Raw genomic sequence first — 25,000 nt, forward strand, 5'->3', positions numbered from 1 at the left:
GTGTGTGTGTGTGTGTGCATGTGTGTGTGTGTGTCTGTGTGTGTGTGTGTGTATATGTGTGTGTGTGTGTATATGTGTGTGTGTGTCTCTCTGTGTGTGTGTGTGTGTGTGTATATGTGTGTGTGTGTGTGTGTGTGTGTGTGTATGTGTGTGTGTGTGTGTATATGTGTGTGTGTGTGTGTGTGTGTGTGTGTGTGTGTGTGTGTGTGTGTGTGTGTGTGTGTGTGTGTGTGTGTGTGTGTGTGTGTGTGTCAGCTCCTGAAGCTCCGCACATCTCCTCTGTGGATTATTCTCACGGGACGCTGTATGTGCGCTGGACGTATGGCGATCTGTTCACCGATCTGTCACACTCACGGATGCTGCACTGGCAGGTCGTGGTGGAGGGCAGGAAGGGAGCAAAGAGACGCTACGCCATCGACGTGAGTATCTGTCACTCACAAATCACATTTTTATGTAATGAGGAAAATGACCGAATTCCACGGGAGGGTTCATTATTATTTAGCGTAACATTTGTAATAGAATAAAGAATGAATTAGATGTGACTGATTCAGACTTTATAATACGCATATGAGTCACTGTGTGATGAATCGCTCCATTATTATTCACTTCCTGCTCCGATGACTCACCGGAGTCCGTTTACTGTGGTAAAACTAACCGCTGTGGCGTTTATCTGCCGTGCACAGATTCACAGATAAATGAGCTTCAGTGTGTTTCTAGCAACAGCGCTGCAGCATTAGCCTGTAATGAATCCAATTACCAGCACACTTATTTATCTAACGCACAGACAACATTTAATTAGCAACGGCTTAATGTTTCCATACAGAGCCAGCCCTGAGAGAGAACCTCATATTTATATTAATGATCCTAACCGGGAGGAACTGAACAAAGAGTCGAACTTTTAAGGTTAAAGGAGACGTTTGGGACCCACTGGTTTAACGAACACATGACTGACAGCGTGTTGCTATAGCGACGATTGCTGTATGTGTGTGTGTGTGTTTCAGGTGACTCGTAACATGATGAAGGCGTCTCTCTCTCTTCCTCCCGGTGACATCTATAACCTGACGGTCACGGCGTGTACGGAGAGAAGCCGCAACACATCTGCGCCTCACATCATTAAACTCGGTCAGTCACACATTGGATGTGCATTAACAGTATACATATACATATATACATATATACTATACTGGGGTCAGAGTGCAGGGTCAGCATGATACGGCGCCCCCGGAGCAGATAGGGTCAAGGGCACAACAGTGGCATCATGGCGGTGCTTGGGCTTGAACCCCCTCCCAGAGCCTTAACCGTTGAGCCACCACTGCCCCTATAGGGACAGTTCACCCAAAAATGTAAATTCAGTCATTGTTTACTCACCCCCGTGTTGTTGTAACTCTATATGACTTTCTGTCTCTGAACACAAAGGGAGAAATTGTGAATAAATGTTGTGCTCAGTGATGTCACAATGGCAGTTTATGGTGACACCTCTTCAAACTTCAAAAGAACACAAAAGTATCATTCAGACGTCTAATTAATTATTCATGAGCTCATGATTGTTATGATAGGATAAGATTTGATGAGAAACTGAAATCTGATGTATTATTGAGTGTAAATGTTCACTGTTGATCTCCTGTGTGTGTTCATGATAGGACACGAGAGCAACAGTTCACGCACCCCTCACGACATCGGGCGTTCAAGAGAAAATCGTTTTGTTTATCTAAAAACAGTGATAGTGACAACAGAACACAACTGCTCACAAAACAGAGAACAGAACTTACTAAACATGTCTGAAGAGTTTGTAGTCCAAGAATTGATGCATTTCTATGCCCAGCCTTATTATTTAGTTTTTGGACCGGTGGCAGATCACAGTGGACGGAGTTACACGTCACTCGTCTCTCGTCTCTCGTCACTTGTCACTTGTCTCTTGTCACTCGTCTCTCCTCACTCGTCACTCGTGTCTCGTCTCTCGTCACTCGTCACTCGTCTCTCGTCACTCGTCTCTCGTCACTCGTCTCTCGTCACTCGTCACTCGTGTCTCGTCACTCGTCTCTCGTGTCTCGTCACTCGTCTCTCGTCACTCGTCTCTCGTCTCTCGTCACTCATCACTCGTGTCTCGTCACTCGTCTCTCGTCACTCGTCTCTCGTCTCTCGTCACTCGTCTCTAGTCACTCATCTCTCGTCACTCACTCTCGTCACTCGTCTCTCGTCACTCGTGTCTCGTCACTCGTCTCTCATCTCTCGTCACTCGTCTCTAGTCACTCGTCTCTCGTCACTCGTCTCTCGTCACTCGTCTCTCGTCTCTCGTCACTCGTCTCTAGTCACTCGTCTCTCGTCACTCGTCTCTAGTCACTCGTCTCTCGTCACTCGTCTCTCGTCTCTAGTCACTCGTCTCTCGTCACTCGTCTCTCGTCACTCGTCTCTCGTCACTCGTCTCTCGTCACTCATCTCTCGTCTCTCGTCACTCGTGTCTCGTCACTCGTCTCTTGTCACTCATCTCTCGTGTCTCGTCACTCACTCTCGTCACTCGTCACTCTTGTCTCGTCACTCGTCTCTCGTCTCTCGTCACTCGTCTCTCGTCTCTCGCCACTGCCTCTCAGTCACCGTCTCTCGCCACTCGCCTCTAGTCACTGCCTCGTCTCTGCCACTCAGTCTCTGGTCACTCGTCTCTGTCACTCGCCTCTTGTCACTGCCTCTCGCCACTCGCCTCTCGTCACTCGTCCACTGCCTCGTCGCTGTCTCGTCACTCGCCTCGTCGTCTCGCCTCTCGTCTCTCGCCACTGCGTCATCGTCTCGCCACTGCCTCTCATCTCTCGCCACTCGTCTCTCGGTCACTCGTGTCTCGCCACTCGTGTCTCGGCCACTGCCTCTCGCTCACTCCTCTCTAGTCACTCGCCTCTCGCCACTGCGCCACTCGTCTCTCGCCTCTGCGTCACTCGCCTCTCGCCACTCATCTCTGCGTCGTCTCGTCACTCACTCTGCGTCACTGTCTCTCGGCCACTGCTGTGTCTCTCGTCACTCGTCTCTCGTCACTCGTCTCTAGTCACTCATCTCTCGTCACTCATCTCTCGTGTCTCGTCACTCACTCTCGTCACTCGTCACTCGCTGTCTCGGTCACTGCGCTCTGCCTCGTCTCTCGGCCACTGCGTCTCTCGCCACTCCTCTCTCGCAGTCACTGCCTCGCCACTGTCTCTCGCTCACTGCCTCGTCTCTCGTCTCTCGTCACTCGTCTCTCGTCTCTCGTCTCTCGTCACTCGTCTCTCGTGTCTCGTCACTCGTCTCTCGTCTCTCGTCACTCGTCACTCGTCTCTCGTCTCTCGTCACTCGTCTCTCGTCACTCGTCTCTCGTGTCTCGTCTCTCGTCACTCGTGTCTCGTCACTCGTGTCTCGTCACTCGTCTCTTGTCACTCGTCTCTCGTCACTCATCACTCGTCACTCGTCTCTTGTCACTCGTCTCTCGTCACTCGTCTCTCGTCACTCGTCACTCGTCTCTCGTCTCTCGTCACTCGTCTCTCGTCTCTCGTCACTCGTCTCTCGTGTCTCGTCTCTCGTCTCTCGTCACTCGTCTCTCGTCTCTCGTCACTCGTCTCTCGTCACTCGTCTCTCGTCACTCGTCTCTCGTCTCTCGTCACTCGTCTCTCGTCACTTTAAGTCATATTGATTTATAACAACACAGGGGTGAGTAAACAATGACTGCATTTACATTTTTAGGTGAACTGTCCCTTTAAGTTGACATGTCCTGCAGTGTGACATCATGCAGTTTCATGAGCTCATATTCATTGAAAAACTACTTTATAAAATTCAGTTTTTACACTGAACGAGTTAAAACTCAAAAGAGGAATAAAAATTGTGCAAAACAATTCAGCAGACAATCATTTTCTAAAAATAATCTGACTTCCTGCACAAGTTGTATGTGTCAGAATCGCTTTGGCCGTTTGTTTCATTTAGAGGAACTTGCAGTTTAGTGCTCGAACAGTTTCTCTGCTTTGCTCGTGTGGACAGATCCGGCACCTCCGAAGACCCTGTACATGGTGAACACCACAGACACGGCGGTCACGCTGCTCTGGACAGAAGAGGGAGTCGTGGATTTCTATCAGGTGACCTGCAGACCGCCGCGGACACACCGAGAACTCAAGGTAACAAACTCTTGTGTACTCTGACAACGTTACTGACACACATTTGAGTACATATGAGGATAGTACCATGTAAATACCGTCATACATGAATATGTTATCATTGCCATCTGATATCCAATAGCAACAGTCTACAGTTACACTAATGAATATTCATATATTTCATTTGTAGTTATTCTATTATATCATTGGTGTCGTTCATCGCTGGGGTTTGCAAACTTACTGAATTACTGAATTTGACATTATAACATTGTCATTATTCATTGTAAAAACTGTTAGATCGTGAGATTATTATTATTTTATTCTATGAAATTAGAAGTAAATTGTTGCTGCCGTGTTTCGTAAAGTTCTGTGCTTCAGTTGTTGTGGTGTTGATTCACATTGAGTGATCAGATGCTTTTAAATAAGTGCAAAAAGCTTCATTGGCCAAAAAAAACAAAAAAAAAACAAATTTCACAGTTTTTTGTCCCTCCCACAAAATGACCAGCGAACATAATTTCACTGATCATATCAGCAGCACCTGTGAAACTGTGAGTGAGCACTAGTCAGGTGACATCACTCGATCATTCTGATTGGATTATAAGAGCAGACTGATGCTATAAAAGGAGGGAAGAAGTGCTTCCAATCATTGTGTTCTTGTTAGCGACGGATACCTCTAAAGACAGACGTGCAGCCAACATCGCTTTGCATTAAAATGGCCTCACGTGAAAGGAAATTGCTGCAAGGAATATTGCACCTTAAAGAACCATTTACCGGATCATCAAGAACTTCAAGGAGAGAGATTCAACTGCAGTGAAGAAGGCTTCAGGACGTCCCAGAGTGTCCAGCAGGTGCCAGGACCGTCTCCTCATGAGGAGTCAGATACAGAATCGTGTCAGCACCAGTGCAGAGCTCAAGATTGGCAGCAGGTTGGTGTGAGGGCATCTGCACGCACAGTGAGGCGAAGACTTTTGGGCAATGGCCTGGTGTCAAGAAGGGCAGCAAAGAAGCCACTTCTCTCCAAGACAAACATCAAGGACTGACTGAAATTCTGCAGGAAGTACAAGGATTGGACAGCAGAAGACTGGTGCAAAGTTATTTCCCCTTCCGACTGTTTGGGACATCTGGAAAATCGATAGTCCGGAGAAGAAAAGGTGTACACTACCATGAGTCCTGTGCCAACAGTGAAGCATCCTGAGACCATCCATGTGTGGGGTTGCTCTTCATCACAGGGAGTGGGCTCGCTCACAATCCTGCACAAAAACACGGCCATGAATAAAGAATGCTATCAAAACTTCTCCCAACGATCCAGGAACAATTTGGGGATTATTCGTGCATTTTCCAGCATGACGGAACACCATGTCACAAGGCAAGAGTGATAATGAAGTGGCTCGGAGATCATTACATTACAGTGATATTTTGGATCCGTGGCCAGACAACTCCCCCGATCTTAATCCCATAGCGTACCTGTGGTCAATCCTCAAAAGGCGAGTGGACAAGCAGAAGCCCACAAACTGTGATCGACTCCGAGCACTAATAAGAGTAATAATGGATCATCAGTCAGGATTTGGCCCCGAAGCTGATATCCAGCATGCCAGAGAGAATTGCAGAGGTGATGAAGAACAAGGGTCAACACTGAAATATTGACTCTTTGCTTAAATTGAATGTTTTTGCCAATAAAAGTCTTTAAAACTCATGAAATGCTCATCATTGGTTTCAGTATACCATAGAAACATGTGAAATAATTATTTACAAATACTGAAGCAGCAAACTTTGCAAAACACTAAAGTCACTGCCAAACTTCTGGCCACGGCTGTACAGTGATTTTACCAAAGGTGGTTTTTAGGTGGTTCAATTATCCGTAAATGACTGATTGGCTTTGTCACAGCTGATACAGACAGTAACAGTTTTTGTTTACATCAAAATATTAATAACTGCAGTCTTGATTAACACAAAATAGGACTCGTTTGAAAGTTTAGAAGCTCTACTTTACAATGCATGTAGATTTAATTTGCAGAAAAATCAGAAATGCTCCATTTTTATCATTTATTAATAATTTCGCACTGCACATATAATTGCTAAACATCAAACTGATCAAATATTCATGTGTCATATATTGTTGGAAAGATCTTAAAGAGTAAAATACAACCAGATTATTTGTTTTACTCACAGACAGAAATATAGCGAGTAACAGCTAAATATATGTGTTTAACTATTATGTTAGTGTTGCTTATATGCCGCGTTTTCACTTATAACTTCACAAAAAATTAACGGAACATATAATATCAAATATCATTAATTAGAGTCTGTGATTATCTTTCAATCGAGTCCACACACAAGATAATCAGATGTATAGATCATTAGATAATCCACATGAAGCACAATGTTACATATGACCACCAGGAGATGGCGCCAAATACACGACACAGACTCAATGATGACTCAAATGACACAGAATGAAACTCATTCTGTGAAATCTCATGACTAAAATCATGTCTGCATGCTATGCAAACCTTTAGTCATTGTTGTGTTTGCATGTGTAATTAGTTCTTATGTACAATTATTATCTTTTATTTGTTTGGAGATGTTTTTGGACACTATGATACATTATATTTGTAATGTTGCAACATTTGATCGCTTTGTCGTATCAACACAAAATTGTTTCTCACATACAGTCGATGACAAAACAAAAGCAGTTTTTCAGAGCAACTTTATTTACACCCAGAGATATATAAAGTCAAATCAGAAAAATAATATTTTGTTCAGCAGTTTCTTAGACAGAGTTTCAGAATGCATCATTTTATATCAGGGGTCAGCAACATTCAGAATGCCCAATTCCCACTACAATCGAAGTCTTCGTGGTGGCGTAGTGACTCGCCTCAATCCGGGTGGCAGAGGACAAGTTTCAGTTGCGTCCACTTCTGAGACTTCTGGACTCATGCTACTCTCCACGATCCACACACAACTCACCACACGCCCCATTGAGAGAACCACTAATCACCACCACGAGGAGGTTACCCCATGTGACTCTACCCTCCCTAGCAACCGGCCCAATTTTGTTACCCCATGTGACTCTACCCTACCTAGCAACCGGCCCAATTTGGTTACCCCATGTAACTCTACCCTCCCTAGCAACCGGCCCAATTTTGTTACCCCATGTGACTCTACCCTCCCTAGCAACCGGCCCAATTTGGTTACCCCATGTGACTCTACCCTCCCTAGCAACCGGGCCAATTTGGTTACCCCATGTGACTCTACCCTCCCTAGCAACCGGGCCAATTTGGTTACCCCATGTGACTCTACCCTCCCTAGCAACCGGGCCAATTTGGTTACCCCATGTGACTCTACCCTCCCTAGCAACCGCCCAATTTGGTTACCCCACGTGACTCTACCCTCCCTAGCAACCGGGCCAATTTGGTTACCCCATGTGACTCTACCCTCCCTAGCAACCGGGCCAATTTGGTTACCCCATGTGACTCTACCCTCCCTAGCAACCGCCCAATTTGGTTACCCCATGTGACTCTACCCTCCCTAGCAACCGGGCCAATTTGGTTACCCCATGTGACTCTACCCTCCCTAGCAACCGGCCCAATTTGGTTACCCCACGTGACTCTACCCTCCCTAGCAACCGGGCCAATTTGGTTACCCCATGTGACTCTACCCTCCCTAGCAACCGGGCCAATTTGGTTACCCCATGTGACTCTACCCTCCCTAGCAACCGCCCAATTTGGTTACCCCACGTGACTCTACCCTCCCTAGCAACCGGGCCAATTTGGTTACCCCACGTGACTCTACCCTCCCTAGCAACCGGGCCAATTTGGTTACCCCATGTGACTCTACCCTACCTAGCAACCGCCCAATTTGGTTACCCCATGTGACTCTACCCTCCCTAGCAACCGCCCAATTTTGTTACCCCATGTGACTCTACCCTCCCTAGCAACCGCCCAATTTGGTTACCCCATGTGACTCTACCCTCCCTAGCAACCGGGCCAATTTGGTTACCCCATGTGACTCTACCCTCCCTAGCAACCGGGCCAATTTGGTTACCCCATGTGACTCTACCCTCCCTAGCAACCGGGCCAATTTGGTTACCCCATGTGACTCTACCCTCCCTAGCAACCGGCCCAATTTGGTTACCCCACGTGACTCTACCCTCCCTAGCAACCGGGCCAATTTGGTTACCCCATGTGACTCTACCCTCCCTAGCAACCGGCCAATTTGGTTACCCCATGTGACTCTACCCTCCCTAGCAACCGGCCCAATTTGGTTACCCCACGTGACTCTACCCTCCTTAGCAACCGGCAGATTTTGCCCAACTTTTAATTACAGCATGTCCACAGATTTTATGGCATGTAAACATATTCATTTCTCAAAGAGTTATTCCAATAAAAATATGTCTAATTAATTCTACCCGCAAAAAAATGAACACTTTAATATATGCATATTTAAATAGTTAAAATAAATGCTTTTACAAGTCCTTTGAGAAAACATATAAAGTAAATACGGTATATTTATTATTATATTATAGTGTTTGTTTTAATGTACCACGATTCATCTCGATTAATCACAGAAAACTCTGCAATTAATTAGTTTAATCCGCCTTAATTTATATAACATTTTTAATAGTTGATATTATAATTGTATTATATTCTACCATATTTTTCATTCCTTTCGCTGCAGATTCTCTCAGGTCGCCTGTTGCTTTATTAGAGTAATTTTGAAGTATTGACCTTCATCACGATGACTCGCACTGTTGCCATGGCAGCGTTTGCCTGTTGGGATGGACACTTGTACCCACCCCAAACTCAAAGCATCAGCTCCTCAACATCTGCTTACTATAGAAACAGTAGATGTTGCATTAAGCATTTACATACAGGATAATGTACAGTCAGACAGGGTGATCGGGCCCTTGACTTCACATGATCCTGCTCATTGCATGACTACTTACAATATAAATAAAGAGCAGTAATCTTGATTTGAGCGTAAATGGTTTTGTCCTGCAGGTCCGTGAGCCGTTGATCACAGCCGCTCATGTTGTCACTGTATCCGGACTACAGCCGTCCACCTCATACAACTGTACAGTGATCAGCACCAGTTACAGCACAGCCAGTGACCCGGCATACATCACCATCAACACATCAGGTGAGACCGTCTTTTAATCAGTGTTCACTGTCTGAAAGTCATTAGAAAACATCATAGAAATGATTGTAACAGACACGTGTGTGTTTGTGTGTTGAGTGCGTGAGATGAATCCGAGTGTGGCAGCGATCTCGGCTCTGGCGGTTCTCAGTGTTCTGCTCATCAGTCTGCTGGTGCTCTTCCTGCTCGTCTTACGAAAGAAACACAAGGAACTGAGTCGGTGAGAAACAGCACAAAATCCCTTTTCCTGTCTGTTCATGTCAATTGCTTCTCTTTTGTTAAATATAATAATTAGGGCCGTCAATCCGATTGGAGATCACTAATTATGATTATAAGAAAAGTGCTGCGAGTAAAATTGCTTATACTACAATACAATGACTAATAGGTGGCGCTGCCACCAGATGTATATGGTGCGATCAGGGTGTGCAGGTAATAACAAAAAGTGTCATGTCAATATGCCCAAGTGTTGGCGAGATAAAGCCTTTGATCCTTTTAGGAGTCATGCCATCTGTTTATTCGAGGACCATTTAGACTCTCGAAAAGCCTTTGATCGCTTTTTGTCGTGAGTGTCATTGGATGATACGTGGCAAATTTCATGCGAAACGGACGTACAGCCTAGGAGTTACAAAAAGTATGTTTTCAATTCAAAATGGCGGACTAGAAACCGATGGAGTGCGTACTCCGGGTAGGGAAGGAGGTATTGCCCCAAGTGAAGGAGTTCAAGTACCTCGGGGTCTTGTTCACGGATGGAGCGGGAGGTTGGCCGGAGAATCGGGGCAGCGGGGGCGGTATTGCACTCGCTCTATCGCACCGTTGTCACGAAAAGAGAGCTGGAAGGCAAAGCTCTCGATCTACCGGTCAGTTTTTGTTTCTACCCTCACCTATGGTCATGAAGGCTGGGTCATGACTGAAAGAACTAGGTCGCGAGTACAAGCGGCCGAAATGGGCTTCCTCAGAAGGGTGGCGGGCTTCTCCCTTAGAGATGAGGAGCTCAGTCATCCGTGAGGAGCTCGGAGTAGAGCCGCTGCTCCTTTGCATCGAAAGGAGTCAGTTGAGGTGGTTTGGGCATCTGGTAAGGATACCCCCAGCCGCCTCCCTAGGGAGGTGTTTCAGGCACGTCCAGCTGGGAGGAGGCCTCGGGGAAGACCCAGGATTAGCTGGAGAGATTACATCTCCACACTGGTCTGGGAACGCCTCGGGGTCCTCCAGTCAGAGCTGGTTAATGTGGCTCGGGATAGGGAAGTTTGGCGCCCCCTACTGGAGCTGCCGCCCCTGCGACCCGACTTCGGATAAGCGGTTGAAGATGGATGGATGGATGGACTAGAAGTATGCCCGACCATGGTAAATTTGGCATCATCGTACTTGGCATGACTCAAGGAATCTAACGGCACAAATCTCACGACAATAGGCCAAATGTTTCTAAATGTATGCCCCAAGGAATCTAAAGTGACCAGTCTCATGATTTTAGGTAAAACTATTTAGAAGTAGCCATTTTAATTTTTCTTGACCACTAGGTGGCGCTGTGCCCAAACTGTGCATGTACCCTCAAGTCATGTTTGTGATGACATATACCAAGTTTTGTGCCAATACGCTACAGCGTTGCAAGGATACAGCCTCACGTCTATTGCGGCGTGCTCGCCGTCGAATTCGACATCACAAGTCTCATGACTTTTGACATTTTTCAAGTTCTAAGCATTTTATTATATCCATTGACCACTAGGTGGCACTGTCCCTAAAGTTGGTGAGTACCTTCAGGACATTGCCCCGATGTCACATACCACATTTTGTAATGATACGCCAATGCGTTTCTAAAATATAGCAATTTAAGGCAAAATTCATAATGCCAGTGTCCAATATGGCCGACATTGGAAAATTGGGTATTAATCAACTCTGTAAGACACAAGGAATCTAAAGTGACAGTGTCGTGATTGTCGGCCAAAATATTCAGAAGTTATAAGCCAAAATAGCTATTTTTAATCTTAATCACTTGGTGGTGCTGTGCCGAAACGGTACAGGTACCCTCCGGTCATGCTTTTAATGACTTATACCAAGTTTCGTGTCAAAGGGCTAATGCGTTACAAAGATACAGCCTCACTCAACAGTTTGGTCTATCATCATGAACTCCATAACTTTTTGTCATTAGTGTCTCTAGATGAACTGTCCCAAATTGCAAGCGAATGCCATAAAATAAAAAATGGCGGAAAGTCTAGTGGGCGGAGCTTAGAGACAAGGAATTTTGCTTCTAGGCGTTACCATTCAAAAGTTATAGGCCGAAACATGTGTGCAACTTTGAACAGTGGGTGGCACTAGAGGGTTTGAGTTAGAGACCCCAAATTTGGGTCAGTTATATTTGAGTGTGTCCTCTATCAGTGTGCCAAATTTCACAACGTTCCTATGTACGGTTCTATGGGCTTCAATAGACTCCCAGAGCGGAATAAGAAGAACACTAACGGAGACGATCGGTGCCTACTGAAGTGAAATTGTTACTGTTTCATGTTAACTGTAATATAAAGACAATAACCTCATTGTAATCCTGCATTAAGCATATCTCTGATGTGTGTGTTTATTTCAGGGAGTGCGGTGCCGAAACCTTTGTGAATTTTGCCTCTTTCGAGCGGGACGGGAAACTGCCGTATAACTGGTATGAACTCTCGATGATTCTTGAAGTCTCTCGCGGCAGTCAATGAAATTAATTTAAATCACAATGAGTTGAGAAATGTTACCAGGATGTGAAGTATAACCAGTGTTGGGATCGTTATGGGATCATTTTTTCCCAACTTGAAACTCTCTAAATGTCCAGAATCACAGATTGAGTTGTTTCACACATGATTAATATAAAAGTTTGAAGAGTTTCAGTCAAGGCAGATTTTTGGCTTTCATTAAATGGACTGAAACTCTTTCTGTCACTTACGGTCAATCAAACATAATACTCTCGCTCACACGGTGTTTACACTGGACGTCCCATCGCGACTGCTTGAGTCCGTTACGCTGTAGCCTTCAGTGATGTATAATCAGCAAATAACGTTGTTTACTGCAGTAGTTTAAAACATTTACTGGTATAAATTGTGACATGGACTTCCCTCACGATTATGGCTAGTTAGGACAACAATTGTTATTATAATGCGATTGTTTTTAAGAGAGCTTTTATCGCTTCACGTCTTGTAAAGACGCGGCGTAATGCTATAAGTGTCCATACATGCGTATATATATTTAAAACAAAAGTTATTTAAATTAGTTGAACGGAGACCATAAATATCACGAGCCAGCTTTGATGTAACAAAGCTAATTAAATATATATAATTAAATTCATAACATTTGTAAATCATTTCGGGCTCTGTGTTCGTTAGCGTGCAAAGCGCAACATGACCGTGTGCGACGTCTTAACCAATTTTCGTGCCAGCACAAAGCGCAAGTGGGCATGGGTGGCAGTGTTGGTGCAAACTGTGGGTGTCTGTTAATGTCTTGAGAAATATCTCATTGCGTTGAGACAAAAGCACGTCTGTTTTCAGCGCAAAGTCCAAACTCAGCTCCTGCATTTGCAGTTTCCACCAGCAGGTGGCGATAAAGATCATGTCCAGTAAATATAGAACATGAATTATGTCCATGACGATCACTGTTGTAGCGTTTAAAGAAAGGAATATTTATGATTTGTGTTAAACTATTATGCGTATGTAACAATTCTATTTATGATCTAATATGTTTTGCTATTTTTCCACCTGTTGTCGTCGAGTGATTTTTAAGGTGCTGCTGGATGATTTTTTTTGACCACTTTTTTGTTTTTGTGAATATGAATTTGTTTCATTTGAAGGAGAATTTAAATTTTAAATGTTTTGATAAAAAAAAATGGGTTTTACAATAAATAAATTTAATTTAGAAATCAAAAATCGACCAGTAGAAGTGAAGTGTGTTCCGATTCAATCACTGTTAATGCTAGAGGTATTATACCAATATATCGATTAATCTGTGCCGATTGTTGCTTTTTTGGAACTATCGGTTATCAATAAAGATCTGTTGATAGTTTCTGTCATTTCAAAATAAGAGTCCCAAGTGTGTTTCGGGCTTGTTTATACACAAAAATCCCGCGTCATGCACCAAATCGTAATTTTAACATTAAAATTACCATAAAAACGTTACAAATTACTATTAGGATTTTGGTTGAACGAAAAAAACGCATCTGGGATTTTATTCATTTTGGACTCTTTGTCTTTGCCCGCCAAAATAAACAAAGAATACGAATTTATTTTTACATTCTATAAATCAATTTGAAAAACTAGCGGCCGATTAATCGTTTATTTGCCTTCCTAACACCTTCGTTATCGTATCGGCAAAATCCACAATCAGTCGAACTCTTTTTTTTATTCTAGCCAATATTTGTGCCAATATTTAGAAAAGAATTTGTCGTTCCACTGAAGGCTCGTCCAGTGTAAGCCGTGTCGGGGAAAGTGGACATCATAATTGTGTTTATGTTGTGCTTGTTTGCTTGTCTGCTGTATTTACAGATGATTTCTGTGCATCGTATATCACGTATAGAGAGAGAACACGTGACTGCATGAAGCCTTAATTAACCTGTGAGGCACTAATTGAATATTTCTCATCTGTGTGTCACTTTTACTAATGCAGCACCATGTTTTGTGCTTGGACCTTCTTCTGTCTCTTGCTTTTGTGTTTATGTTGAAACGGCTTCAGGCGCAGGAGTCTCTTTGCGTTCCTCACTCTTCTGCCGTCCTGCCTTTGGACTGACTATCTCTTGGCCTTTTATATTAATCCGTGGTAAGTAGCAGCGGCGATGCTGACTGTAGCGACACCACTGAAACTCTTGCTGTGTTTTCATTCACACGTTCATAACGGAAATGTTCTGGAAACGCTCGTGTCTGCATTGAACACGCTGCTTATTACAGAGGACACTAACAGTCGCTGCTCTCGCTGCGTGACTGCTAACACACACATGTTGTCTCTTGAGTGGATGCCCATTCTCTCGTCACATTGAGGAAGCTCCGAACTATCGCCTGATTTTCAGTGGTTTTTATTTCTTAAAGGAACGTTCCAGGTACAAACTATGACATACTGCTGATTACTCCCAGTTTTACAAGTATTGTGACCGTGACTTGAGTAAGCTCAATGTTTCTATTGACAATAAATATGAATGATTTATCGGTAACCACGGCAACGTTTGCATGAAAATACACACACGGATACTTTATAAAAATCAGTAAAGGATTGTTTACCTGGAGTAAAATCCTCCATTCATGAAGAAAAGTAATCCCACCACTAAAATAGCAATTTACTGTAAACATTGTCACACGTTACACTGTAAAAACAATCTGTTACTTTTACGGTAAAATACTGGCAGCTGTGTTACAACACATTTACCGGAAGAACAGTTACTATGTTACAGGCGTTACAGGATGTTATTTTGATTCCTGTATATTTTACGGTTATTAATTGATATTAATTGATATACTAATCTTCTGGGACAATTAGAGTCTGATTTAAAATGTATTATTAATTACCGTAGTAACTACAAAAGGTCACACGATGACTTAAAGTTCATCAAGAGTGTAATCATTTTAAATTCTTGTAATCAGATTACACTTACTGACTTTCAATTAATTTAATTACTTTTTGTAATCAGATTACATTTTCTGACTTTCAATTAATTTAATTACTTTTTGTAATCAGATTACATTTTCTGATTTTCAATAAATTTAATTACTTTTTGTATTTAGATTACATTACCGTTTACACAGACTCCAGCCAGGTCTACATAGCAACCAAATTGTCCCGGTTGCTAGGGAGGGTAGAGTCACATGGGGTAACCTCCTCGTGGTCACTATAATGTGGTTCTCGCTCTCGGTGGGGCGTGTGGTGAGTTGTGCGTGGATGCCGCGGAGAATAGCGTGAAGCCTCCACACGCGCTACGTCTCCATGGTAACACGTTCAACAAGTCACGTGATAAGATGCGCGGATTGACGGTCTCAGACACGGAGGCAACTGAGATTCATCCTCCACCAATATATAATTTACAATATATGTTAAGTAACGACCCGTTAATCAATTAACGTTTTTTTACAGCTAAAATTATGGATATTTTTCACAGTGTAGGATTAATCAACAAAAACATGAGCTTCACATTCCTTTAAACCTCCAGTACACGTGCCCCATAGACTTCTATTATATCACCGTAAAAGTCATGTTTAAACGAGGAAACCATATAATTCAGATAATGTACATGGAGCTTCACATATGAACCCAGAACATTCCTTTAAACATGACATGTTGACTTGACATGGACTGTCATTACTGATTCTGTTTGAGACATGATTGTTTTCACCTGTAGGAGCAAGACGGCACTTAAGAAGAGGAAACTAACCAGGTGAAATATAATATTAATACATCCTCATTGTGAGTCTGTTCATGTTTCCATGCACACTGATCCCAGATCATCTGTATCATTGTGTGCAGACGTCCTGTCGTTGCATTATTCATAATAAAGATGTTTATTGACTGATGGTAATTAATGATGATATAATAATTAAATGTGTGTTTCAGTCCAGTTCAGCTCAGTGATTTTGACGCTTACATCAAAGACATGAGCAAAGATTCGGCGTACAAGTTCTCCCTGCAGTTTGAGGTAAAACTCTGTTTCTTTATCAGAAATGAATTCATGATAAGAAGAAATGAATATGTTTGTGTGTCTGTGTCAGGAGCTGAAGAGTGTTGGTCTGGATTTGTCTCATGAAGCCGCTGATCTGCCCGTCAACAGACCCAAGAACCGCTACACCAACATCCTGCCCTGTGAGTGGTCAGCCAGCGATGCCCCGCCCACATACTCCTCACAGCACTGTGCTCATTGGCTACAGCTTCTGTCACTCAATCATCTGAGTCATGCCTGTTGTGCAGAACCGTTTAAAATGATCGTGTCGTATTATTTCACTCCCACTTCACTTTATCGATCGTAACTCGGTTATTTAAACATGGACAGGGTGGAAATGACGTGCTAAAGTTAGCCGGTGTTCACTGAGCGATTGACCGCTCTAAGGTCATTTGATGTTCTTTAACAATCTTTTTAAATGTTAATATTATTACACTGGTTTCTGTCATTCACACAAACCTCTAACAGCACAAAACCTCACAGAACGCCAACTGATATTGTTATTCCTCCAAACATGATGTCACTTCCTGGAGTGTGATGTCATTAAGGAACCAGCTTAGTTACAGGAGTGTTACGAACACACGGGGGAAACTATTCATTTGATTAGTAATTAAAATAATATTACCAAGAAATCATGTTTTGTTTGAAGTATTTCAATTTGAGAAATATAAATAAATTTAATTGCAAAAATATCAACATCCACTAATAATGCTAACTAGTAAAATTATTTAAAGTTAATTGATTAAAATGTTTATTCTAATTAATCACATGAGATTTATTTGTTTTGTTTCCTGTCCAAAAACAAACAAAAAAACGTTTGTTTGCGAGCTAACAATTAGCATGCAGTACCACCATTGGCCACCAGGTGCACTTTCTGTTCAGTCTTGTTTTGTCCCTCGGTCTGTGAAATTCTCATGGATATTTATTTGAACTGACCCTACTACAGTGAGAGGCGTCGAAACGGGCAAAAACATCGATCGAGCGCATGTTTACATCATATCAAACTAATTAAAAAAGCACATTATCAATAGTAGCATCAATATTAGCGGTGGTGAATGTCATCAATCAACCAGAAATAACTGCCGTTGTCACACTTGACAACTAATGCCAAATGAAACGCATGTAACCTGAGATATATTCATTTAATTGTGAGGTTTCATGCGTTAGGAGACTCACAAACATTATATACAGTTGAACTCAGAAGTTTACACTCACTGTCAGTATTTGGCAGCATTACCTTTAAATTGTTTAACTTGGGTCAAATGTTTTGGGGATCCTTCCACAAGAGTCAGGATTGTTCTGTGGGACTGAGGTCAGGACTTTGTGATGCCACTCCAATATCTTGACTTTGTCGTCATTAAACCATTTAACCACAACTCTGGAGGTGTGCTTGGGGTCATTGTCCATTTGGAAGACCCATTTGTGACGAGCTTTAACTTCCTGTCTGATGTCTTGAGATGTTGCTTCAATATATCCACATAATGTTCCTTCCTCATGATGTCATCATCTATTTAGTGAAGTGCACCCGTCCCTCCTGCAGCACCCCCACAACATGATGCTGCACCCCCATGCTTCACTGTTGGGATGCTGTTCTTCACCCTTTTCCCTCCAAACATACCGATGGTCATTATGGCCAAACAGTTCAATATGTGTTTCATCAGACCAGAGGACATTTCTCCAGTCAGATCTTTGTCCCCATGTGCACTTGCAAACTGTATTCTGGCTTGTTTATGGTGGTTTTGGAGCAGTGGCTTCTTCCTTGCTGAGCACCTTTCAGGTGATGTCCATATAGGACTGGTTTTGCTGTGGATCTAGATACTCGTCCACCTGTTTCCTCCAGCATCTTCACAAGGTCCTTTGCTGTTGTTCTGGGATTGATTTGCACTTTTCACACAAGCTACGTTCATCTCTAGGAGACAGAATGCGTCTCCTTCCTGAGCGGTGTGATGACTGTGTGGTCACATGGTGTTTATACTTGTGTACTATTGTTTGTACAGATGAATGTGGCACCTTCAGGGGTTTGGAAATTGCTCCCAAGGATGATCCAGACTTGTGGAGGTCCACAATAGTTTTCTGAGGTCTTGTCTGATTTATTTTGATTTTCTCATGATGTCAAACAAAGAGACACTGAGATTAAAATACATCCACAGGTACACCTCCAATTCAGCACACCTCCCATCAGAAGCTGATTGGCTAATTGTCTAAAGGCGTGACATCATTTTCTGGAATTTTCCAAGCTGCTTATAGTCACAGTTAACTTACTGTATGTAACTTCTGACCCACTGGAATTATAATATAGTCAATTAAAAGTGACACAATCGGTCTGTAAACAATTATTGAAAAATTACTGGTGTCGTGCACCAAGTAGACCCACCAAAACTATTGCTAATATTAAATCTGTGGAATTGTTAAAGTTTATGTAAACTTCTGATTTCAATGGTGTTTCTTGCCTTCATTAAGATCTGCAAAACATTCTTGTTAGATTATTATACAACTATAAATCAACAGATCAAGACATCTGTCACCTTGTAAGATTTTAGGCTTATTGATAGTGGCCCCTGCTGGCCGAGGTTGGTAATGCATGCTAATTAGAAGCTAGCAAGCAAAACAAATTAAATGCTCATTGTGTTGCCTCTCGAGGACGAAAAATAAAATAGTTGTATGACAGGCTCAGGAAGTTCCTAAGACACCTAAAAATCACCTATTTTGATCATTAGAGTTTAAGAGTGCCGCACGTGTGCCGTTTATCTGTGTGTGTGTGTGTGTGTGTGTGTGTGTGTGTGTGTGTGTGTGTGTGTGTGTGTGTGTGTGTGTGTGTGTGTGTAGAGTTGTCTCATGAAATGTTTGTTTGTCACAGATGATTTCAGTCGTGTGAAGCTCATTTCTCTACACAACGATGAAGGATCAGATTATATCAATGCAAACTACATTCCTGTGAGTAAACGTGTTCAGTGTTGTTAGGCAGTTATAGATTTGAGAGAGATGTTCTTTTGTCCCGCTGCACTGTTGTGTTGATGTTTTTGTCAGTTGTGTTTGTGTTGTTTTCAGGGTTATAACTCCCCGCACGAGTTCATCGCCACACAGGGGCCGCTGCCCGAGACACGCAATGAATTCTGGGAGATGGTTCTACAGCAGAAGTCTCACGTCGTCGTTATGTTGACACAGTGTAACGAGCGCAGGAGGGTCAGTTACCATAGCAACCTGTTCACTGCCCGTCATTATCAGACTGCGTAATTAATAACTGTGAGATACTGTCATCAATGTATGCAAACACACAGATGACCTGAGCTTGTGTGTGCAGACCAACATGTGTCACGTGTACTGTGTGATGCGTGTGTGCAGACCAACATGTGTCACGTGTACTGTGTGATGCGTGTGTGCAGACCAACATGTGTCACGTGTACTGTGCGATGCGTGTGTGCAGACCAACATGTGTCACGTGTACTGTGTGATGCGTGTGTGCAGACCAACATGTGTCACGTGTACTGTGTGATGCGTGTGTGCAGACCAACATGTGTCACGTGTACTGTGTGATGCGTGTGTGCAGACCAACATGTGTCACGTGTACTGTGTGATGCGTGTGTGCAGACCAACATGTGTCACGTGTACTGTGTGATGCGTGTGTGCAGACCAACATGTGTCACGTGTACTGTGTGATGCGTGTGTGCAGACCAACATGTGTCACGTGTACTGTGCGATGCGTGTGTGCAGACCAACATGTGTCACGTGTACTGTGCGATGCGTGTGTGCAGACCAACATGTGTCACGTGTACTGTGTGATGCGTGTGTGCAGACCAACATGTGTCACGTGTACTGTGTGATGCGTGTGTGCAGACCAACATGTGTCACGTGTACTGTGTGATGCGTGTGTGCAGACCAACATGTGTCACGTGTACTGTGCGATGCGTGTGTGCAGACCAACATGTGTCACGTGTACTGTGCGATGCGTGTGTGCAGACCAACATGTGTCACGTGTACTGTGCGATGCGTGTGTGCAGACCAACATGTGTCACGCGTGTACTGTGTGATGCGTGTGTGCAGACCAACATGTGTCACGTGTACTGTCGCGATCGCGTGTGTGCAGACCAACATGTGTCACGTGTACTGTGTGATGCGTGTGTGCAGACCAACATGTGTCACGTGTACTGTGCGATGCGTGTGTGCAGACCAACATGTGTCACGTGTACTGTGCGATGCGTGTGTGCAGACCAACATGTGTCACGTGTACTGTGTGATGCGTGTGTGCAGACCAACATGTGTCACGTGTACTGTGTGATGCGTGTGTGCAGACCAACATGTGTCACGTGTACTGTGTGATGCGTGTGTGCAGACCAACATGTGTCACGTGTACTGTGTGATGCGGTGTGCAGACCAACATGTGTCACGTGTACTGTGTGATGCGTGTGTGCAGACCAACATGTGTCACGTGTACTGTGTGATGCGTGTGTGCAGACCAACATGTGTCACGTGTACTGTGTGATGCGTGTGTGCAGACCAACATGTGTCGCGTGTACTGTGCGATGCGTGTGTGCAGACCAACATGTGTCACGTGTACTGTGTGATGCGTGTGTGCAGACCAACATGTGTCACGTGTACTGTGTGATGCGTGTGTGCAGACCAACATGTGTCACGTGTACTGTGCGATGCGTGTGTGCAGACCAACATGCGTCACGTGTACTGTGCGATGCGTGTGTGCAGACCAACATGTGTCACGTGTACTGTGTGATGCGTGTGTGCAGACCAACATGTGTCACGTGTACTGTGCGATGCGTGTGTGCAGACCAACATGTGTCACGTGTACTGTGTGATGCGTGTGTGCAGACCAACATGTGTCACGTGTACCGTGTGATGCGTGTGTGCAGGTAAAGTGTGATCATTACTGGCCGTTCACTGAGGAGCCGGTGGCGTACGGCGAGATCACGGTGGAGATGATGTCAGAGACGGACTCGCCGGAGTGGACCATCAGAAACTTCAGACTGGGATATGTGAGCAATTTCACACTTCTCATATTGTGAAGAGAATGTGTAGATATTACTGGTCACATTTATAACTAACCCTAACCCCAAAATGTGTCATAACTGTGTGTGTGTGTATGTGTGTGTGTGCACGCGTGTTTGTTTGTGTGTGTGTGCACGCGTGTTTGTTTGTGTGTGTGTGTGTGTGTGTGTGTGTCTGTTTGTCTGTGTGTGTGTTTGTGTGTGTGTGTGTTTGTCTGTGTGTGTGTGTGCGCGTGTGTTTGTGTGTGTGCGCGTGTGTTTGTGCGTGTGTGTGCGCGTGTGTTTGTGCGTGTGTGTGCGCGCATGTGTGTGCGTGTGTTTGTGTGTGTGTGTGCGTGCATGTGTGTGTGTGTTTGTGGGTGTGTGTGCACACATGTGTCTGTGTTTGTGTGTGTGTGTGTGCGCGTGTGTGTGTGTGTGTGCACGCATGTGTGTTTGTGTGTGTGTGCGTGCGGCGTGTGTGTGTGCGTGCGTGTGTTTGTGTGTGTGCGTGCGTGCATGCATGTGTGTGTGTGTGTTTGTGTGTGCGCATTTGTGTGTGTGCGTGTGTGTGTGTGTGTGTGTGTGTGTGTGTGTGTGTGTGTGTGTCGCCCTCTGCAGGCTGATGAAACTCAAGATGTTTTACACTTTAATTACACATCATGGCCGGATCACGGGGTGCCAACAGTCAACGCCATCGAGAGCATTCTGCAGTTTGTACAGATCGTACGACAACAGGTGAACAGGACCAAAGGACCAATCATAGTGCACTGCAGGTGAGCCCATACTTACCGGTGACCTTTGACCTTACATATATCTATCCATCCATCTATCTGTCTACAGTAGCAAGAAAAAGTATGTGAACCCTTTGGAATGACCTGCATTTATGTATAAATTTGTCTTATAATCAGGTTTGATCTTCATCTAAGTTACACTACTGTCAAACACAATCTGTTTCACTAATAACACACAAATTATTTTATTGGTCTTGTAAATATTTAAAACATCATTCAAACATTCACAGTGTAGTTTGAAAAAAGTATGTGAACCCCTTGGCAATTCGAGTGAGGAGTTGGCACACCTGGCATCTTCCCTGAGGTTCACTAAGTTTTTATTTAATGAAAAGTCATAATTTAGTAATATACAGTATGATCATTTTCCACCCTATTATTCTCATCTTCTCCACAACATTATAAACGTAAAAGTCTTGTTGCCTCTGAATATATTGAAGTGTTGATCTCAAGCACAGCCGCTCACACTCTCGCCGTCGACACCGGCACGTCAAAAGCAATCGAACCCATTATAATCGATCACGCCGTGTGTTGCGCCGACAGTAAACGGATGTCCCGTTCCATTTTGCAGTGCACGTGGTGGCGCTACTGCCAACAACACAAATGGTTTGGAAAGTTCATGATGTCACGCCCGCTGTAAACAGGATTTCAGCACCATAAACTATCACACAGTCATGACATATGAAATATTCATCAATGAAACGGTTTACTCACGGGTTTTGCCATAATGTCCAAGCGCCCCATCCTTCGATATCAGGTCCGTTGCAAAGCTTGAATTGTATAATGACTAGTATGAAATGAGCCGAACATATAATCGACTCTAAAATACACTGAAGACAAATCCACGTCCAGTTTCCAGTATCAGTCCATCATGTTTTCATACAACAACAACTAAAACTAGATAGGTACATTTCCTGAAGAAAATGTGAGTGGTGCTTGCCGTAGCAAAACTCGTTAAATAGCATTTTCTAACTTGTTGCTAAGCACTAAAATAATGGTCATAGAATGTTGATAGCATGTGTTTTTCATGATGGTAGCATGTAGGTGTTATGTTTGTGTTGGCATGATGCTAGCATGTTTTAGTACGTTGCTAGGTGATGTTAGCATGTGTTAGCAGGATACTAGCATGTTTTTAGCATGTTTTAGCACTTTGCTAGGTGATACTAGCATGTGTTGGCACGTTTTTATCTTGTTTTAACACTTTGCTAGTTGATGTTTGCATGTGTTAGCCTGATGCTAGCATGTTTTTAGCATGTTTTAGCACTTCGCTAGGTGATTCTAGCATGTGTTAGCATGTTGCTAGCACGTTTTTAGCATGTTTTAGCACCTCGCTAGGAGATGCTAGCATGTGTTAACATGTTGCTATCACGTTTTAGCACTTCACAAGGCAATGCTAGCATGTGTTAGCATGATGCTAGCAAGTTTTTAGCATGTTTTAGGGGTGTGGTTATGAAGATTTTAGGTCATTACTTATTAGCTGCTTGATAATATAAATCCTCTGAGGGAGAGAGAATAATAAAAAAAAGAATAATAAGTATGCAAGAGAACATGAAGGTGTCCTGTGTAATGGTGTGTTACGAGCGTTTCGTGCGATTACATACAAAGTCAATACAAAGATGTGAATTGATGCAAATTCGTGCCGGGCGGTGCGAATGAAGCGAATGGCGCTACTCGAACACGCTAAATCACTTCATTCACATGCCGCGTTGTCGCCTAAGCCAATCAGCATTGAGATTGTCCGGATGTCACTGACGTACTGACGTAGTAGCGGAAGAAATCTGGAAAAATTGATGAATAAATAGTTTTAGCGGTGTGTACGACACACATAATTGTACGACACGACGTTAAAAGACGACCTGGTAAGTTCTGAAAATATGCGCATCTACTTGATTCCAGCTATTGGTTTAACTTTACTATGAACCAAGTCGTAGAAGCCCCTCCTCCTGTCCTTTTACCGAAGAGAAGCGGGAATACTCGCGGGTTCACGATACTCGCGCAAATGCCAGTTTAAAAACACGTTTATAATCCAGCGGTCAATCTCGCGCGAGCAATGCGAGGTGAACATTTCCTTCGCGTTGTTTGTGAACGCACCACGAGTCCAATTAGATGACACGTCCATCTCTCTTCACCTGTGTGATTGTGAACCAGTGGGCGGGGCCAAGGGTGCAATGACGGAAAAATAGGTGTTGCATATGAAGATGTACTCGGTCCTTGTGATGTCAGAAGTTCCACGAATTCCAAGCGATCTTGGTTTACATAAATGCTCATTTTGTATTAGGGAGGAAGTTTTGAGTTCTGAAGCTTACAGCATGTTTTATAGTGAATGACCTCTTGTATGTCAAAACATCAAGGACGATTTGATGTCGCGGCCCCTTTAAGGAGGTTGTGTGTGTTGCAGGGTTCAAATGTCCTTTTGAACTCTTGAATGTTTTCAGTGCCAATATCTGCGTCTCATTTCTGTCTCAGTGCTGGAGTGGGTCGAACCGGCACATTTATCGCTCTGGATCGTCTGATGCAGCACATTCAGGAACACGAGTATGTGGATATTCTGGGGATGGTGTCCGAGATGCGCTCGCACCGACTGTCCATGGTCCAAACCGAGGTGAACATCTCCATCACTGTCATTCCAGCGGCAGAACTGTACAGATCAAACATGGCTAAAGTAAACGACTGAATGTGTGTGTGTTCAGGAGCAGTACGTGTTCATTCATCAGTGTGTTCTGCTCATGTGGAAGAAGAAGAAGCAGTCGCACACCAGTGACATCATCTATGAGAACGCCAGCAAATCTTAATGAAGTGAGAACTACACAACAACTGCACAACTACACAACAAATGCACAACTGCACAACTACACAACAACTGCACAACTACACAACAACTGCACAACTACACATCAACTGCACAACTACACAACTACTGCACAACTACTGCACAACTACACAACAACTGCACAACTACACAACAACTGCACAACTACTGCACAACTACACAACAACTGCACAACTACACAACAAATGCACAACTGCACAACTACACAACAACTGCACAACTACACAACTACACAACAACTGCACAACTACACATCAACTGCACAACTACACAACTACTGCACAACTACTGCACAACTACTGCACAACTACACAACAACTGCACAACTACACAACAAATGCACAACTACTGCACAACTACACAACAACTGCACAACTACACAACAAATGCACAACTGCACAACTACACAACAACTTCACAACTACACAACAACTGCACAACTACACCACAAATGCACAACTGCACAACTACACAACAACTGCACAACTACACAACAACTGCACAACTACACA

The 25,000-nt window shown here is 43.7% G+C and overlaps 1 protein-coding gene across 2 annotated transcripts in view; it reads left to right on the forward strand.

Moving 5' to 3' along the window:
* Positions 1-25,000, forward strand: part of ptpro (protein tyrosine phosphatase receptor type O) — a 52,081-nt gene that overhangs the window by 25,564 nt on the left and 1,517 nt on the right. The window contains exons 11-26 of one of the 2 annotated variants that reach the window (XM_052118213.1): positions 256-419; positions 1,002-1,122; positions 3,991-4,124; positions 9,104-9,242; positions 9,339-9,459; positions 11,812-11,880; positions 13,926-14,009; positions 15,577-15,612; positions 15,789-15,870; positions 15,944-16,034; positions 18,749-18,825; positions 18,940-19,074; positions 20,754-20,876; positions 21,489-21,643; positions 24,125-24,260; positions 24,349-24,454. In XM_052118213.1, the coding sequence (XP_051974173.1) occupies positions 256-419; positions 1,002-1,122; positions 3,991-4,124; positions 9,104-9,242; positions 9,339-9,459; positions 11,812-11,880; positions 13,926-14,009; positions 15,577-15,612; positions 15,789-15,870; positions 15,944-16,034; positions 18,749-18,825; positions 18,940-19,074; positions 20,754-20,876; positions 21,489-21,643; positions 24,125-24,260; positions 24,349-24,450 (1,769 nt within the window). In that variant the 3' untranslated portion in view covers positions 24,451-24,454. The remainder of the gene's footprint in view (positions 1-255; positions 420-1,001; positions 1,123-3,990; positions 4,125-9,103; positions 9,243-9,338; positions 9,460-11,811; positions 11,881-13,925; positions 14,010-15,576; positions 15,613-15,788; positions 15,871-15,943; positions 16,035-18,748; positions 18,826-18,939; positions 19,075-20,753; positions 20,877-21,488; positions 21,644-24,124; positions 24,261-24,348; positions 24,455-25,000) is intronic. The other variant, XM_052118214.1, reaches the window with a different exon arrangement.

The sequence above is a fragment of the Xyrauchen texanus genome, chromosome 45 (genome assembly GCF_025860055.1).
Source record: "Xyrauchen texanus isolate HMW12.3.18 chromosome 45, RBS_HiC_50CHRs, whole genome shotgun sequence".
Classification (NCBI taxonomy): domain Eukaryota; kingdom Metazoa; phylum Chordata; class Actinopteri; order Cypriniformes; family Catostomidae; genus Xyrauchen; species Xyrauchen texanus.